This window comes from Bipolaris victoriae, assembly GCF_000527765.1.
Source record: "Bipolaris victoriae FI3 unplaced genomic scaffold scaffold_149, whole genome shotgun sequence".
In the NCBI taxonomy this organism is placed as follows: domain Eukaryota; kingdom Fungi; phylum Ascomycota; class Dothideomycetes; order Pleosporales; family Pleosporaceae; genus Bipolaris; species Bipolaris victoriae.
Genome location: NW_014575243.1, coordinates 42,816 through 59,879, shown reverse-complemented (window position 1 = coordinate 59,879; position 17,064 = coordinate 42,816). Strand labels below are relative to the sequence as shown.

General features: G+C 46.8%; 7 protein-coding genes across 7 annotated transcripts; 3 read left to right on the top strand and 4 right to left on the bottom strand.

The window, feature by feature from the left end:
• Positions 1-508: 508 nt before the first annotated feature.
• Positions 509-664, top strand: COCVIDRAFT_113527 (hypothetical protein; the record flags this gene model as incomplete). The annotated part of the gene is made up of 1 exon (XM_014695726.1): positions 509-664. A coding segment is annotated over one exon (156 nt), but the record flags the coding sequence as incomplete, so codon positions are not given.
• Positions 665-1,230: 566 nt separating this feature from the next.
• COCVIDRAFT_20518 (hypothetical protein) lies at positions 1,231-1,548 on the top strand (the record flags this gene model as incomplete). The annotated part of the gene is made up of 1 exon (XM_014695702.1): positions 1,231-1,548. One exon carries the CDS (start codon positions 1,231-1,233, stop codon positions 1,546-1,548), a length of 318 nt encoding a protein of 105 aa, XP_014551188.1.
• A 2,601-nt stretch (positions 1,549-4,149) lies between these two features.
• On the bottom strand, positions 4,150-6,190 carry COCVIDRAFT_42474 (hypothetical protein; the record flags this gene model as incomplete). Its single annotated transcript, XM_014695725.1, has 4 exons — positions 4,150-4,326; positions 4,392-4,715; positions 4,764-5,217; positions 5,700-6,190. The coding sequence occupies 4 exons, from the start codon at positions 6,188-6,190 to the stop codon at positions 4,150-4,152; spliced, it is 1,446 nt and encodes a 481-aa protein (XP_014551211.1).
• Positions 6,191-11,595: 5,405 nt separating this feature from the next.
• On the bottom strand, positions 11,596-12,335 carry COCVIDRAFT_31232 (hypothetical protein; the record flags this gene model as incomplete). The annotated part of the gene is made up of 3 exons (XM_014695724.1): positions 11,596-11,941; positions 11,998-12,162; positions 12,217-12,335. 3 exons carry the CDS (start codon positions 12,333-12,335, stop codon positions 11,596-11,598), a joined length of 630 nt encoding a protein of 209 aa, XP_014551210.1.
• Positions 12,336-13,275: 940 nt separating this feature from the next.
• Positions 13,276-14,625, top strand: COCVIDRAFT_20515 (hypothetical protein; the record flags this gene model as incomplete). The annotated part of the gene is made up of 1 exon (XM_014695701.1): positions 13,276-14,625. The coding sequence occupies one exon, from the start codon at positions 13,276-13,278 to the stop codon at positions 14,623-14,625; it is 1,350 nt and encodes a 449-aa protein (XP_014551187.1).
• Positions 14,626-15,106: 481 nt separating this feature from the next.
• COCVIDRAFT_113559 (hypothetical protein) lies at positions 15,107-16,063 on the bottom strand (the record flags this gene model as incomplete). The annotated part of the gene is made up of 1 exon (XM_014695723.1): positions 15,107-16,063. One exon carries the CDS (start codon positions 16,061-16,063, stop codon positions 15,107-15,109), a length of 957 nt encoding a protein of 318 aa, XP_014551209.1.
• A 776-nt stretch (positions 16,064-16,839) lies between these two features.
• On the bottom strand, positions 16,840-16,989 carry COCVIDRAFT_113529 (hypothetical protein; the record flags this gene model as incomplete). The annotated part of the gene is made up of 1 exon (XM_014695722.1): positions 16,840-16,989. A coding segment is annotated over one exon (150 nt), but the record flags the coding sequence as incomplete, so codon positions are not given.
• Between the last annotated feature and the right edge of the window lie 75 nt (positions 16,990-17,064).

Sequence of the window (17,064 nt, the reverse complement as noted above, 5' to 3'; positions counted from 1 at the left end):
AGGCGATCGCGAACGAGCTCTCCAGCTTCAATATTCGGCGCTTTAGACTCGCAGCAGTCACCTAGCTCGTTGAGAATAATCAGCCTCTCTCTACCTTTAAGTCACCAGCTTTTCGAGCTCTTATCGCAGCAGCGAACCCTCAAGCAGAGTCAGCGCTATAGACGTCTCACAATAGCGTCTCACGTTACGTTATGCGTCTATACAACTACCTACAACCACGGGTTATCTAGGAGCTATTGCGGGCACAGAGCAAGATACATATCAGCTTTGACAGCTAGACGACAAAGGGTTGGCAAGCGCGGTTTCTTAGGTATCGTCGCACACTACGTTGACAGCGATGGAAACCTGATAGATCTACCTATCGCGCTACCGCAGTTGACAGGCGCTCATACCAGCGAGCGGATCGTAGAGGTGGTCTTAGAGACGCTAAGGCAGTTCAAGATTGACTCTAATCGTATTAGCTACTTTGTTCTTGACAACGCAGCTAATAACAATACTACAGTAGACGCGATCGCGTAGAAGATGGGCTTTAACGCTATCCACCGTCGCCTCCGCTGCGGCCCTCATACACTCAATCTTATCGGACAAATACTACTCTGGGGCAAGGACAGCGATTCCTACGATAACAGTGCGAGCGAGGCTACCGCCAAGGATAGATATATGAGCGCGTGGAGACGCGACGGGCCTCTAGGTGTACTTCTAGACGTTATTAGCCATATTAGAACACCGCAATAGTATACGCTTTTTAATGCCTTCCAGCACCTTGCTTACAAGGATCTACTCAAGGATAAGAACCCTCAGCTTCTCGAGCCTGTCAAACCCGTCGTCACTCGCTAGAACTCCTACTACGCCTGCTTTGAGCGTGCTGTAACGCTACAGTCATCTATCAGCGCGTACGCCAACCACCATATAGAAGCCCAACGCGTGGAGGACGCGTGGAAGAGATCTCGCAATAAGAAGCTATCTGACGCGCCGCAGTGGATGAGATCAGACGGCCTGTCAGCACACGATTAGGCAGTAATTACTAAGTATTTAGATGTGCTAAAGCCTCTAAAGTCCGCCACCAAGCGCCTCGAGGGGCGCAGCAAATCTAGTAGGTTTAGGAGTATTAGTGAGACTATTCTAGTCTTCGAGTATATCCTCGGCTACTACGAGCAGCGCGTCTAGAAATATAGCAGTGTTAGATATAACGCCCACCATAAGACGCCTAAGGATCACCTTGCAATTGATATGCGGGCAGCTTGGAAGAAAGCCGACGAGTATTTTGCAAAGCTAGACTTGACGCCCACTTACTACGCTGCTATAGTACTCCATCCCTACTACAAAATGTACCGCGATAAGTTGTGGGAGCAGGGTAAAGCTAAGTGGCTCGATACTAACAAGGACAGCTTTCGCGCCTTGTGGGCTTTATATAATACTACCTCGTCTACGGCACGGAGGCCAAAGGTCTACTCGAACGATATCGACGACGTTATTGATAGCATTATTGATCCCTCGACTACTCGCGACGACGATATAAGTAACGACAAGTTTGAGCGATGGAAGTAGCACGGGCCGCGCGCTGTGAGGGACTCTGAATATCATCATAATCCAATCAAATACTGGCTGTCTATACGCGATCGCTACCCACATCTCAGCAGGCTCGCGCTGGATATCATCTCTATCCCAGCGTCGAGCGCCGAGTGTGAGCGCGTTTTCAGCGAGCTTGGTGACCTACTGCAGCCTCGCCGACGTGGGATACAACCTCAGCTTTTGGCAGCGATACAGTGCGTAAGGCGGTGGCTTAAGGCTGGGCTAGGCAGCGACAGCGTCGGCGTCAAGATATTAGGACTGACAGCGAGTTAGACGCGCTGTATGGCCTCAGTACATGGGCTGACAATATCGACAGCGATGGCGAAACTCAACACCAAGAATAGTTACGATATAGCCAATATCACCTATCTCTACAACCTCACATCAGCATTTTGATTACTAATCAGATTGATTAGATTGCAAGCCTATCAATCCGAGCCCACCAATCCAATCCAATCCAATCCAATCTGGAGGCTCAGATTGGCTCGGATTGATTGTGGACAAGTATGCGACTGGAGGATATATTAGAGAAAAATGAGCTAATAGCCTCGGCTGAAGAACTAGGGCTCAAGCTGCGCGAAGCCTGGGCTTCGAGCCACGAGAACTACTTCCGACGTTATGCCAACAGCCAAACTAGCGTACTTTGTGCTACTGTATCTGACTTTGACAAGCTATCAGATCGCGTTGTCCTTAGCTTCTATAACAGCCGCGAGACTACGAACTATACTAGGAGATTAAATTCTTTTATTAAGGACGTTTATAAGAATTAGCGAGCGAAGCTCTATAAAGTTTACGTAACATATTTTCGATATACTAAGATCATTCATTCGCTTACTGTAGAGCCTTATTATACCTTAGACCTAACTTAAGCCTGTGTTTTTATAAACACAGAGACGATGCCCACTTGAATATGCGCCTACATCACGAACACAGCCTCTGAGGAAGTCAATGATACATGGTTAATCCGGTGTCTAATGCAGATGGTAGTTGTTCTTCGGGACAGCAAATGGTCAGATCATAGATAATCTTTCCATTGGGCAAGGAGCGACCCTGACAGCAAGATCCTACTCTAGATCGTGTCAGATCCTCAGTGGGATTTATACATTTTCATCAAGCCTATGTTGACAATGCCTGGTATGGAAAGAGTTCACGAAAATTTGGCATAGTTTCGTAAAGTCCTGCTCAGACACAAGTGTAAGAAAGGTGCTCATGGGTACGGTTATCGAAAGAATCATAGAAATGTCCAACGAGACATCCGGAATGTTTGCAAGACGTGCGACTTCCCTATGATCTATAAGTCAAGCTTGCCAAAATTTGGATTTTCCGATGAAGACTTTATGCCGGTTTGATTTGCTTAAAATGGCTTTAGATGATTATAGGTACGAATATATCTTTCGCCGCCACGTTTTCGATCTATAAAAGTCTAAGTGATGCTATCAATGTAATACATAACTACCCAACTTCCATTCCAGAGGTAATGGATAGTTTATCAATACGTTGCATGTTTTCAAGACTACATAAACCATTAATCACAATCTCCCAATCTATATACCTTTATACAAGAAGCGAGATGAAAAAGAAGTACATCTGCAAAAATCGTGTGTGATGGCGGCCCTGACATAAAAGATAGATGCAATGGGACTATGAGCTGCTTCTTGTTTCTAATGGGATTTGACGTTGGATGCCTCAAGCAAAAGAAGTTGCAAATACCATTGGCTGAACCTGCCGTTAGGGCTGAAATACTCCTGTGGGGAGGCCCTGAAGGCTATGGAATGGTAGATCTTCGTATCCTCATGTGCAGTAACGACTAAATAGTTATGTTACAGCGGCACAAGAACCCTTTAGAGACATTACAAATCATTGCGGTTAGTCATGATGTTGGGATATCAAGACTTGATACAAGTGCTGAGCAACGTAGAAATCATGAGGTAGATGAGTCACAACGATCGGCGACAAGAGCTAGGAAATCTGGTAAGAGGAAAATCATTGTCGGTGATTTTTGGAATCAATTAGGACTCAAACGAGTCCTACTGATCCACGACACCGATTCGTCGACACGGGCACTGGCAAAGACCTCGTCACCGTCTATTGGCCCGTGCGCGGAGACACTGTAGATACTCAACACGATAGCAGATACAGACAATCAATTCGCTTCCTCACTACAGTATTTGCAGCTGCAAGTTGATTCACCTCGTGCACCTTTATCGTGCCAACAGTGATCTCATTTGGCTTGGCTGTGCTGTAGCGGGGTGATAGTCATGAGCGCCATGGCTGTCTCAAGTCATCGGCACGCCAGAGCGTTAACCCTGTATGTCACTTTTAGATTAAAACTACTGCCGGAAAGTAGCACATAAATATTTTTCGAGCTCTACATCTTTGTACTTCTTCTGTATGCATTGCTCCTTTCCATTTTTGTATTGGTACTCCATGCAGATTGCATTCTAGCTTTCACTGCTTTGGCCAAAGTCACCACCCTGATCTGCATCTGACTGAATGGCAGACTCGCCTGGATCGCAGTCATAGCGAGTCCTATCAAGTGTGTATATTTGAGACTACATTGAAATGATCTGTGCTGCACTACAGAGTACTGACAAACCATTGCTCCGCCTCAAATTTCAACTTGGTGTTTCTGAACCGCAGAGGATCAATATATATCTTCAGGCCTACGTCTGGTGATATCAAATCGTATACTCTCATGATGACATATACTTGGCTAGGATTCCACTCAAAAATTCCAAGCGCCATGTTCTCCATCTAGAGGCAAGTGTTAGTAGTTGCTCGTCCAAAGCAGTTTGGTTCTTGTTCGAAACATCACATACCCGCTTATACTGCCCAGAGCTCATGTAGAACCTCGTCTTACAATCTCCAGTTGTGGTCTTCACCTCGAGAAAATACTCGATCGGATGCGTCTGAAAGTTCCTGTCTTCGCGAATCTGATTTGGGAAGTCGCCCTCACAATGTTCACGAAGGTACTGGGTAAGCTGCCCAGATTCGTCCTTATATACGATATCTGCTGTTTCGCGGCCTGTCCAATTCGCTATATTTGCGAAGTGCGTTGAGCGTGAAAGTTCGCTGCGGATGGTGCTGCGCCAATTTGCTTCTGAAAATTTCGGTAGATTGAGGCTGTTCAGCAATTCGAAGACCTGAACTGCACGTCAGTAAGTCAAGCTTGGTAGGAATGATGAACTTACATAGCCTTCGCCTGCAGCACCAATACGTTTATCATGCACGAAAGGATCTCTCTCCCGGGAACCAAAAGTCGCGTAGTGATTATAGTCCCGAGCTCGATCGGCGAATGTCGTTTGATCAGCAATGTCTTCGGCATTGTGGCGCACGCGACTAGTTCTTTGTGCACTTCGGACGATTTGCTCTATGAGTACAGGGTATTCTGGAGGTGGAGTAGCCTCTGCGATGTATTCTTCATCTGGAGTCGGCACTGCTCGTCCATGATATGTGGGTGTCGCATCGGGTGTTATTGGTCTAGAGCGCGAAACTGCTGTCGCTGAGTCACTACCGGTGTGAGATGCTGGGGGCGTGATTGGCCTATCGTCTTTCGGACCATATGGAACCACTATCATAGGTTTGTTGACCCATGACACTGGTGGAATGTCTTGCTCGACCAGGACGTCCTCAAGCTCTTCAATACTCGACGAGATGATAGTCGAGATATCGAAATTGGCCCATGGACCGGTACTCAGTATATTGGTGAGCAAATTTGGAAGCTGCGAACGGTAATAGATTCGACGCTGTTGTGTCTTATAAGGGACATATATCTTGATAATGCCTTCAGAAATCTCGCTATGTATGGCGATTCGCTCACTTTGCACTCTGATCGTACTAGAGCTCAGGTTAAGTACAAGATTCGTGGTCATGTCGTCCGTAGTATAGACGCGTATCGTAGTGAGCTGCTCGAAAAGTTTACGATCTCCGTGAAAAGCCTTCCTGCTTTTGTGTTTTGCGGCACAGCTATTTTTCGTCAGCATTTATAGTGTGAATAACAGCATGGTAGACCAGCTCATGCATAAGTAGGATGTTTTTCAATGGTCAGAGGTTTATTCTTTCCCATGCAGACTTCTGCCAATATTCAATAGTCCAGTTGTTACCATAGAAAAGAGTTGTAAACATACCAGTATAATGCGTAAGCCCTGACTTGGAGTTGCTGAGACAAAACTGCGTCCTCAATGCAGTTCTCTCCAACATCAGAAACCTCCTTCACCAAGGACGAAAGATAGCGATGCATCAAGCCCATTTGTTCGAAGATGCTATGAAGACTTTGGACCTCATGTACCCGAAAGTCAAGCAAAGCATTGCTGTTTGCAAATGCGTCGCCATATCGTTGATGATCTGATATGGCAAAGTCTTCTTCTGCACCTACAAGCACAGATGTGCCATCGTTCGACATCTTAGGCAAGAATTTGATCCCTTTGAGGTTGGATAGCGCTTTCGAAACACTGCTATCCATCGGGGTTTTTGCCAGCATTTTGCCGATATCAATCAAGCGCGTCTTCATATTCTCGACATGTGGCTGTCTTGCCTCGGCCATGATTTTGACCTCAGCAATCAGCATACTTAGAGTCGCCCTCTTGACTTTGAGTCTTTGGACAAAAAGACTCTCCATATCAGAGTATATCTTCGAGAGGTCTTGCAACCCACTCAAGGCAAAAGGACTGCCCCAGAGGCAGTTCGATAAAGTATACCACATCCCGTTATCACCGAGCACTAGCTGCCTCTCGGTGAATGCACTTCTATTGTATTATTAGCATATTAGTTTACTCTGTGTGATCGATTTAATTGGGTTAAACATGCGCCTGGTAGGTAAATGGTCGCTCTAGATTGGCGAGCATTTGGCGACCTTTGTGCTGTAACATAATACCACTCGAGAGAATCGAAAATGTTGACTTACTTTATCTTCTGCCAGTCTTCGTCACCACTCGCCACCTTGTGCAGATATGTATAAATCTGATGCATAAAATCTAGAGCGACAGTTTCTTCTCCATCACGCCGTGCCTCGATCTCTTGTATCACATCTTCGATTTTCGTGCTTGGCACATCCAATATGGTGGAGAAAAAACTGCCAAGATACGGAAAACCATTGTACGTGCGCGAAAGAACAGATTTGGAGCTGATGAACTCAGGACCATCCCATAAACAATTTTTGCGCGTGACCCATTCGTTACGATGGCCATCCCAGATGCAGTAGTTGTCGAAACGGTTTCTATGTACATATTAGTTAGCGATTCAAAGAAGAGGCGGAGGGTAACCTAACCTAAAATGGTCATGGTCTTCGATCGTGGCCATTCGAACCATCTGTAGATATATGTCCGCGATCACATTGACATCAACGTTCGTGGTCTGCTTAGCCTTTGACTCAATAGCTAGCTCATAGAACTTCAAATTAGGCCTAGAGGTGACACCGAAGTCTTCAAGAAATTTCCATGACCTGTAGGTAGCCTCACCGAGTGTGCCTTCAGTCACACTCAACAGCTGTACGGCATCGACCTCAATGCCGAGTCGTGATATCTCGTTCATGATGTCTATCGTTGGGAGATACGCGAGCGCCAATGGTGCAGAAGTTCCCGACATGCACGGAACATGACACGCGCGTAGAGGTTTTTCGACCAAGTGAGCCCGAATTTGATAGATTTGCCAATGGGCGCGGAGTGTTCCTAGAAATTTGGCTGGGATATGCTTCAAAACATCCTGCAGGGACGGCGAAAGCTCATGGCCATTCCAATTCAACGATGGGCCGCCTATAAGCAACGGGTGGCTTTGTGCCAAAAAGCTTCGGGCAAGCCAATCGCGCCAGCTTTCGTTGTTCACGAGTACATCCGAAGGCTCGATGTCATACAGTGTCTTCGAAAGAAAGCATCGATTCGATGACGGCACAAGTTGGTACAGATCAAACTCACCATTCGTCGGCAAGTAGAATATCTTGTTGGCAGCTTTGATGGCGCTGCCAGTTGTCAGAGGTGCCCAAATCCAGCTCTTGAGGTCATCTGATTCGTAGCGTTGATGGTACAGATACTGGAGATCAGCAATTGCATCGCAAGTTGGTGGCTGGGACTGATGGCTCTCTTTGATCTTCGCAAACACTGTGCTTCGGGTGCATTCCTTGACGCCTAAGGCCTTATAAAATGCTCTACGCCTTGTGTTTCGAGACGCAGACCTGTCGAGGAGTCGCATATTGAATAGGTCTGGAATCGGTGTTTGATCGGTATACGAGAAATAAACCTTCTCAGAGCCACCCATGCTAGCTCCAGGTGCGCCAGTCCATTGCATTCCATTAAGCAATGGAATGATGCCCAATCTTCGAATTCTTTGCTTTATTCTGTTCATTGCCGTCTCGTCAGTCTCAAAGATTTTAAGGAAGAGACCAGCGAAAGATTCATGCCATGGATCAGTAGCCAGGGTCGTTTTGAGTCTTGACCCTGGTCGTAACAAATCAGCTTGAAGGCGGTCGATCAATTCATCCCAATAGAGGTTGTTAGCTCCCAACTCCCTTAGTCGTGATACTTGTCTAGTCGTGTATCCTGGAGCCAGGTAGATCTCATCTTGTAAATCGGGGAGGATGGGCAATCCGTGATGCATAGCGTTTGGCAATACAATCCTCAACTGTTTTGGTACCTCCCACCGTGCGCTCTCCCAAGTCTGAGCAACCGGCTTTGTAGATAACGTCTTCACGATATAAGTATACAGTGAACTCCAAGGACGATCCATCCCTGAATTCGGTAGCCAGTCCAGCCATGAGTGATTGCAGTGATGATCTGGTCTGGCAAATGTGCCGCTCACAGCAGACACAAACGTATCTGCTATTGCTTCGCACAGTTTGAGATTCCATGGACAATCGATAACACTTTCCCGGCTTGCAGAAGTTATAAAATCGGAGTGTATCAAAAACTAGGTCTCATCATTAGCTGGAGCTTGTGCACTATTTGGATGACGAACCTGAAGCTGGGCTAGCCGCAGTAACGGCAAGAATGCAAAGATATGCTGACCTTGTTTCGAGAGCTTAGGTTGCCGGGTGATGGAATCGAACGGAAAGGCGAGCTCAATTTTCGCTTCGGTGCGGTCTTGTCGACGCTCGTGCACAGGCATGTTATGCACAGTGCTGCGAAATAGATGATATCTGCAGATGTCTACTCTATCGGCAGTCTGAGAGACTTGGCGACGCTCAATGGTGCATGTGCGGTTTCCCAAATCGTATTGCTTGCTAATACTGGTCCTTTCGTACTGTTCAGTATCATCAAGAATGTTGATGTGAATCTCGCAAAGCCTCTGCAGGAATAGGATAGTCGTATCTGGTAGTTCCCGGACAGCTTCGACAAGACGCTGATAGTCTTGTCTCGCTTCTTCCGAGTACTGCATTGAGATTCTGGTTGTTACTCCTTCGGGCAATACATTGGGCTCCGCATCCAATGGCGTTATCATTCCGAGCCCATCCTCGCCTTTCCGGTGTCTGAAGCAAAATGACCACCAGCCAGATTGTATGTGGACTTTTTCAGCGATAGAAAAGACTGATTTGAAACCAAAGCCCTTTTCGCCAATATGATCATCATCCGCCGACGACTTCTTCGAGCTTCGCCCAGTCGCACAGATAGCCTCGATGTTATCTCGTTTGAACCCGAGTTCGTTCGTCTCAATCACGAACTTTTCTGGCGTAACTTCGAAGCGTAGCCATGCCGATGTGGAGACACGGTAAGAAGAATCATCCGCATTCTGGATTAGTTCATACAAAAAACGGAACTTCGATGAGTAAAGTTGTTCGGAAATACTAGATGACTTCAATAATTGATGCCGAGGTGATGTGGAAAGTCATACCTCGTTGTGTATGCCGCCTCCGTCTTTCTTTTTAGTTTCACTAAATGCAGAATCTTCTTCCGACTCTGCTCGTTGATTTTGTGAAGATCTTGTAGGGTCTCGCTGTCCAGATAACCCTTCTCAGCCCTGATATTCTCGATGACTGCCTGAGCCTCGATCAAACTTGCTGGCTCTCGATCTCCAAGTTGCGCCAACAAGTCAGAATGTCTGCTGAGAGCGGTCCCCAGATGATGCTCGTTCATGGCCCGCGTGCAATCTGGGTGTTAAAAGAAAGGTAGAATAAAACGTGTGCGAGGTCTAATGAAAGATGGTTGAACTTCAAGATGCCTTTTATGTGAAGTCGATCTCTTCACTGTGGCATCGAGTACACGCCCAGGCGCTGCGCCGCAACCTCGCAGGCACGTGAGACGGTGTTGTGTTTCATGGGCAGCCACTCTACCTGGCGCTTACACAATTGTGGGAGGTAGAAGGTAAACCCCACGTTTCGATGAATGCAACCGAGTTTAAGATGGTATCACAAGACGGAGGTTCGAGTCGAAACGGTTTCTGAAGTGTAGAAGAGTGTGTGATGCTGATATCTGCAAGGAGCGCGTGCTTGTCTGACGTGATTGATTGGCTCGCTACATGTTGCAATGATGGCATTGTGTCACCTTATCGCATAGAGATTAGAAGAATGACTACATCTTCCGTAGCCGGTGAAACCGGAAAATCAAATAAGGCCGCCTATGCTGTCAAGATAGTATAGAGTAAATAACCATGACAACTGCCACTCTTAGCAGTCAGGTTATGAAGCAGTGGTATTTGCCATACTCAATGATAACCTTCTATATCTCTTCTAAGAAGCAGTAATTTACTATAATATAGAATGGTGATTTCCAGTTTATCAAGTTGCGGGAGAGCCAGTTAAAACAGAACCACGTCTTTCTATATTGTAACAACACAAGACCCCAGTAGCATTAGCAAACCTGACCCCGATTCACATTCCATTCGTATCCTGACTAGACCCAGGGATCGCCCAGGTCAGCGCTACATCTCTATTTGTAAGTACATCTCTACTATGTTTAAATGAAGATTTTTCCATATGAGATATGACTATAAAGTGATCAAGGATAGGACTTACTTACCAACTATAGATGCATCAGTGGTTTCGAGTATGTCTAAGTTTCGCTCTAGATACAGAACTTCAAAAAAAGTATGTAAAAATCATTGTGAACGAGCTTATAGTAAGTCCACCGATCTAGGATGCTTCCGCTACTTCTCTTAACTTGTTACCACCAACAAAGAGGAGAACCTAAGCCCTATTACCTAGCCCTAAGACGGTTCTAGTGTACTAGTAGCTCTTATAGAAACTAATTAGCTTAAATAAAGAACTTAAGATAATCTAGGCAGCATTGAAAATAGTAATAGATTTACTAAAGAACTGCGTAAGTATAGTAAGTCTACTAATCTACTTAATCTAGGTACTATAGGCAACTTTACTTATTACCCCTATTACTATTCTCTATTACTCTATCTAATATATAAATATTATATAATGCGATAGAAAGACTAATATTAGTAGAAGAATATAGGCCGTAGTAGCGAGGATGCTGTATAGTAGATAACTTCTAGAATAATATCTAAGACTATAGACCTCTATTAGGCACAATGTAATAATAGTAGATCTAGTAATACTCTACTAAAGAAATATAGTAATAGTATTAAAGATAATAAAGTTCTACTTCTAGTTAGAGCTTACCTGTCACGATACTCTAGAAAGGAGAGGCCAGCCCTCGGGGACCCGTCGGAGACTACTCGGGCCGGAGGCGCGACAGCCATAGAGATAGAGTATATAGCCCTACCAGAATCCTTGGGTATCCCCCCAAGGATTCGTCTTAATCTACTCATCTGATATATATTGTGCCTATCTGCGAAACACCTCACACGTAGTGTCTTAAGATCGTGATTAAACGCCTCTAGCAGACATATTAAGGCCTCGTGTAGAACTTTAGAATAAGCGAGGGCAGCCTCGCAGGCTTGCTCATCTCTACCTGCCAAGGCGTACCGGCCTGCAGCAGCGTCTTGGTATAGCCTACCTCGACCTTCGAAGGAGTAGCTGCTAACTTGCGCAGCGCTCTTGGCTATGTGCTTCTCTTTCGGTCTGATCCGGGTCTTCGGGAAGATCGATTCTAAAGGTGCTGTTTGCATCTGGACTGGGTCGTGAGTCTAATTTATGTAGGAGAAGGGCCATTTGCTGGTTGACGCGGTCGTCTTCAGTGTATACCACAGGCGGGGGTTGCGAAGGCGTCTGAAAGACGCTTGGGTACATGTTTGTGACAAAATTGCTGTAGTAGGATTGTTCTGACCATAGGTTGGCGCGGGGTCGGGCTGTTGCAGCACGGGCTTGTTGAGGCGGCGGAAGGTGTGAATGCATAAGACGGTGTAGGTGAGGGTTGTGGTGGCGCTCAAGACGGTACCGGTTGTGGCAGAAGTGCCCCACTGGTATGCGCGCGAAGACAGGAAGTTGTAAGCTATGGAAATGAGGCCGAGGGCAGAGGATGCGAGGGCGGGTCTGTGCAATCGTCAGCATTTTGCTTGTTGTTGTATAGAGCCTTTGTGGTTGCGCACAGGGAAACCCCTTCAGCCTGGAAGCGCTTGTTGCGACAGGCGAAGCACAGCAGCGCAGTGAACGAGTAGCCGGCGGTCAGCAGTGCGACAACGAATACAGAGAGAACAGCCTCTGTGAAACGTAACTGGGCGTCTTTGGCGTATAGTCCGGGCAGGAGGAGATAGCTGCGAGCATGTTTTAGTTTGGGCTGACTGAAGCGGACTGCCGACGGTACGCACCCTCCTAGTATCATCCATGAAGCTGCCAGGGCGATCAGGCGCCAGTACCACGGTGTGCTCTCTGTTTCCTCCTGGCCATAGCTGTGGATAGTAACATAGCTGTTGTTGGCGGAGCGCATTGGACTGGTGATTTGCGCGTGGGGACGGCGGGGCGCTACTATGAATGATCCATTGCTGTGCTGGCATTACCAAACAACATTACTATACCTAGTTATCTTGCGTAGAACACAACTACCTACGTCTTTACTATTGAGTGTTTTAACAGTGTTAAAGCAGCTATGTAACGCTTCGATATGAACGTTTTGATTGGCTTGAGCGAAGTGCGTGTGCATTGGTTCGCATCGCTGACATGTACGTGATCCACAGAAGGATGCGAGACGGGCTGAGCCGCCAATCAGCTAGTGTCAAGACAAGAGGCTGAGACAAGCCAATACGTTCATTCTATATTAATTTTGTGAAAAGGGGCATCGTCCAAGTACATAGCAGTCACGAATCTTTTCGAAATCTATATGAACCAGCGAATTTTCAATTCAAAGTCTGAAAACTATAAAGCGCAGCAGGCCCTCTTCGGAAGGTCGTGCAGCTGGACCTCCACCCAAGAAGCGAGGCCTCGGTGCAACAACAAGCGATGTTACACTTCCATTTCGAGGGGTTAGAAACGATACATCCGCCTATTTGCCCCTTGATCTAAAGGTCAACGAGATTCGCTATGTTGCTGTTGATCCGGGCGAAGGCGACGCGCCTCTCTCGGGCTTTCTTGGTTATCTCAAGTTGCGAGGATCGCAAACCCATGCTCCAGCTACATCATACCAAGCGGTCTCGTACTGCTAGGGCAAAATTAATGATACCCTTGGGTTCACCCTTCGATGCGCCAAAACAAAAGAAGCAACGGCAAAGAGTCCACAAGAAGCGTGGACGGCGCAACTATATCAGATAACACGAAACCTTCATGCACTCCTTCGCACACTACGACAACCTGACGAACATAGAGTTCTTTGGATTGATGCTATTTGTATAGCTCAAGACAATGCTGTCGAAAAAACTCACCAGGTCAGCTCCATGGGCTTGGTTTACGGTTCAGCATCAGAGGTACTGGTCTGGTTAGGAGAGGCGGACGTGTACAGCAATATCATGGTCGAGGCCCAGAAAGTGTTTGCGTCCAGTGTCCCTGAATTATCCTCGGTGGAAAGATATCCGGCTTCGGACGACAATACCGCGGATGAGCGACCGCTTTTTAGCTTGTGGGATTTCGAAGCAACGCGCTGGTATGAAAAAGCATTGAAAAATGAAAAGCTGCTGTACCTCACTACGGAATATTTTGCGCTCGAATCTCTTGGTGGTGACGCCACTGAGTATCTCCACGCAATATTCAAGGACAGGCCTGCACCATTCGTCATGCTGAAATTGATTGTGGATTGTGCAGACCGCTATTTCTCCCGTCCTTCGTTTCGTAGAATTTGGGTCATTCAGGAAGTCGTAATGGCTCAAATAGATCGGAATAGCGCACGGCGAGTCACTGTTTTCAGCGGCCAGTCGCAGGTACAGTGGAATGAACTGGTGGCTTTTGCGCTCTTACTCGGGACTACTGTTCTCAAGACGCAATTTCAAAATATAGATTTCTTCAACCATTCCTGGTTAATACTCTCAGGGCGATCATTGACACTAGTCATGGAGAACTATAGACGATGGCAGCTTTCGAGGTCTCACGTTTCCTTATCACCCCATGACAAGAATAGTAGAGGCAGTGACACCAGTAGTTCTCATTCTTTTCAGAGGAGTGTTCAAAATCAGAATTTGAGATCATACTTGCAGCATGATCCGGCGGACCGTGCCCCCATAGCTCACAGTACTAGATCGAAGAAATTGAGAGAGAGATCGTTGACTGCTATTCACGATTTATCTTACAAGGATGCGACCAATGGGACCTATCCTATCTCTCGAGACACAGTAACCTTCAATGCAACATCGGCATTGAATATGAGTCCGCCATCGGAAATAGTTAGCCCACTTGATTACCTTATAGCTGTAGATATGACCCGCGATGATCCCCTGCTGCAGGAAGCCCCCTTGTGGGTAATAAACATCTTTACATCAAACGAACGTTTTCGAGACAGCTTCTCCGCGAAGTATGGAGTCTACAATGCATCTGGCGGAAGACCAGCGATCGTGCGGCCTACTGATTTGCCCTTCTCTCTATCGCTCCAAGGCGTACGCATCGCACGAATAAAGAATGTCCTTGCGCCTCAGCCTCTCCAAGACAGAACCTCTGCCGACCTAAGTTATTATATGGTTATCAAGCCTGGTCGAAAGCCTTTCATGGTATCAAAGCGCGAGAGTACCGATCTGCAAAAACTGTACATGGAAAGCCAGGCTCGCGCCAAAAGCCATACTAGCTTTCCAACATTTTAGCATAAAGATAGATTACGAGGGAAGTTTAAAGCTCTAGTACCCCATATGGACGAGTGTGAACTTCGCTCAAGGTCCATCACATTTACCATGGGACGTCCACCGACTGAGAATCGAAAGCTCTACTGCAACACTCATGGCGACTTCGTACTTACCTCCAAGAATGTCAAAGCAGGCGATGATGATGTCATTTTTTACGGTGGACGTGTGCCGTTTGTCCTGCGGAAGGAACGGAAAGGGATATATTCGGTTCTAGCGCCATGTTTCTTCTACAATGACAAATGGATGAAGGGGGAGAGATTGGCGAGCGATCCTGTGATTGAACAGACTTTCGAGCTAATATAAGTCACAAAGAAGAAGTAGAAAATATCCTCTTATCTGGAGCATTGCGACAGATTATAGATACAGGGGGTGGCACACAATGCCAACACGAGGTGAGAAACGTACCTATATAAAACAGTAGACATCCTAGAGGGCATACAAACTAGGTCCATATATCAATGTTGCCTTCTCCACTTTTCTTCATCATATCGGCGGTGCTTTCATCTCGTATTTCCTTCATGGACTCAATGTTTTCCTGGTGTACGCCCTCGTACGCCTCAAGAAAGATCAGTCTCCCTGCCACTAAATCGTCTTTCACCACATCTTTGAGATTTCTCTCCCAAGCAACAGGCTTCTTAACAGGTTCATCTAATGCCTTCAAATACCTGATCGTGGCGTCAATCAACGACTTATCAAACCCTCCGGCTTTGATCCGGTCCGGGCTACTATGCGCAGGAAAGATTTTCTTAATAGGCAATTGCGCCATACGCTCCAAATCCTCTAGTTGAGTTCTGAGATCCTCTGGCTCGGAAAGATACGTCACAGTGTCCTCGAGCATATCCCCAGCAAAAATCAAGCCTACATCCGGGAGGAAGAGAAATGTGGAATCTGCGGTGTGAATGTGGAAATTATGCAGTTCGACTAAGATATCGCCGACTAGGAGCGACAAGCTCTTCTCATATGTCTCCGTGGGAAACATAACGTCGATGCTGGGTCCTCCGCCCTCACCCGGGTTTCTCAACTTCTCAGCATTCTGCCTCATTCTCTCTTGCGTGCTTTTGTGTGCAACAATCTTCGTATCCCGCAAAGCAGAAGCCCCAGCGATGTGGTCGGCATGGAAATGGCTATATACCGTCGTCACACTTCTTGCGCCCAAACTTCGTACATGGGCGAGCATGTACGCCCCGTGAGCAGGCGTCAGACCTGCGTCGAAGAGAAGGGCGGAGTCCCCGCTGACGATGCTGTAGGTAGCCACGCTCAAGGCCAAGGTCTCATCATACCAGTTTGAGGAGCGCCAGGGGCATGTGCGCCCTTTGTAATAGGCGTAGATTCCTGTTGTTCCTACGGGGCAGAAGGTACGAAGCGTCGGTAGATCACCAAATGTGTCTGGTTCCGTCATAGTTTGGGGGTGAGAAGGAAAACAGAGGAAGATGGAAATGACGCAAGCTATTACGAAGTCTGGCCAATCAGATGCAGCCGTGGGTTTTGAAAATTTTGTAGCGAGACGCTGACAGTCTTTAGAAACCAAATGGTTTTTACACCCACCTTTGTGACAGTCTCGGACGAATTGAAGTGACTATCTCTATGCCTTTCATACGGTAAAAATGCGATGGATCGCTGCGGATCTGATTTGTCTGCCCGGTAGCATCGTAATCCTCGGGGATGGGATTTTCCTCAAGAGAGTGATGAAATGGGCGTTTTTCGTATAGCCTTGGACGTCATGGTGCCTCTATACGCTCATGAAATTCATTTGGCTGAGGGTGAGCCTGGAGGAACTTTTGTAGATAGGCGCGAGCGGTCGTTGGTGAAAAGAGTGCTTGCAACTCCAATCGCGGCTTGTAGTCTAGTAGAGTACTTCACCAATATATGAGCCATTGAATTCTCTGTTCAAGCAAAGATGATGTTTTCCAGATAGCCATATCTAATGATAACCGTGCAGAACAATAGACAACAGGTGTCTGCAGGGGGTGAGCCATGTGAGCTTTGGTCTGAATTGCATATCCGCTAAGGTGTTTAGCGGTATCTAAGGAGTTCATGGTGGCAAAGCCTTCTCTCAAATTCCTGGTCCGTGGTGAACGGACCACTTGTGAATTCGGTTAATAATAGGTACATCAGACAGATTCCAGCGATGCACTAGTGCGCCCTCAGGCTCAGCCACGATGGAGAACACTTAGGTCATTTTTGAGTGGTATAGTGCACGAGGCGAATGATATCGCTGTCTTGGCCGATGACAATTCCAGTGTAGACAGTCAGCACGTCAGATACGTGAGATATGTTTTTCACATCGATCTCTGCTTTGCCGGTTTCAACTGTAAGGGCGCAGCATGTACAACCATTACCTACGGAAAACTTCAGCTGACAGTCAAAGACCGCTTGAGCAAGTTCTGGAAGTGATATCGG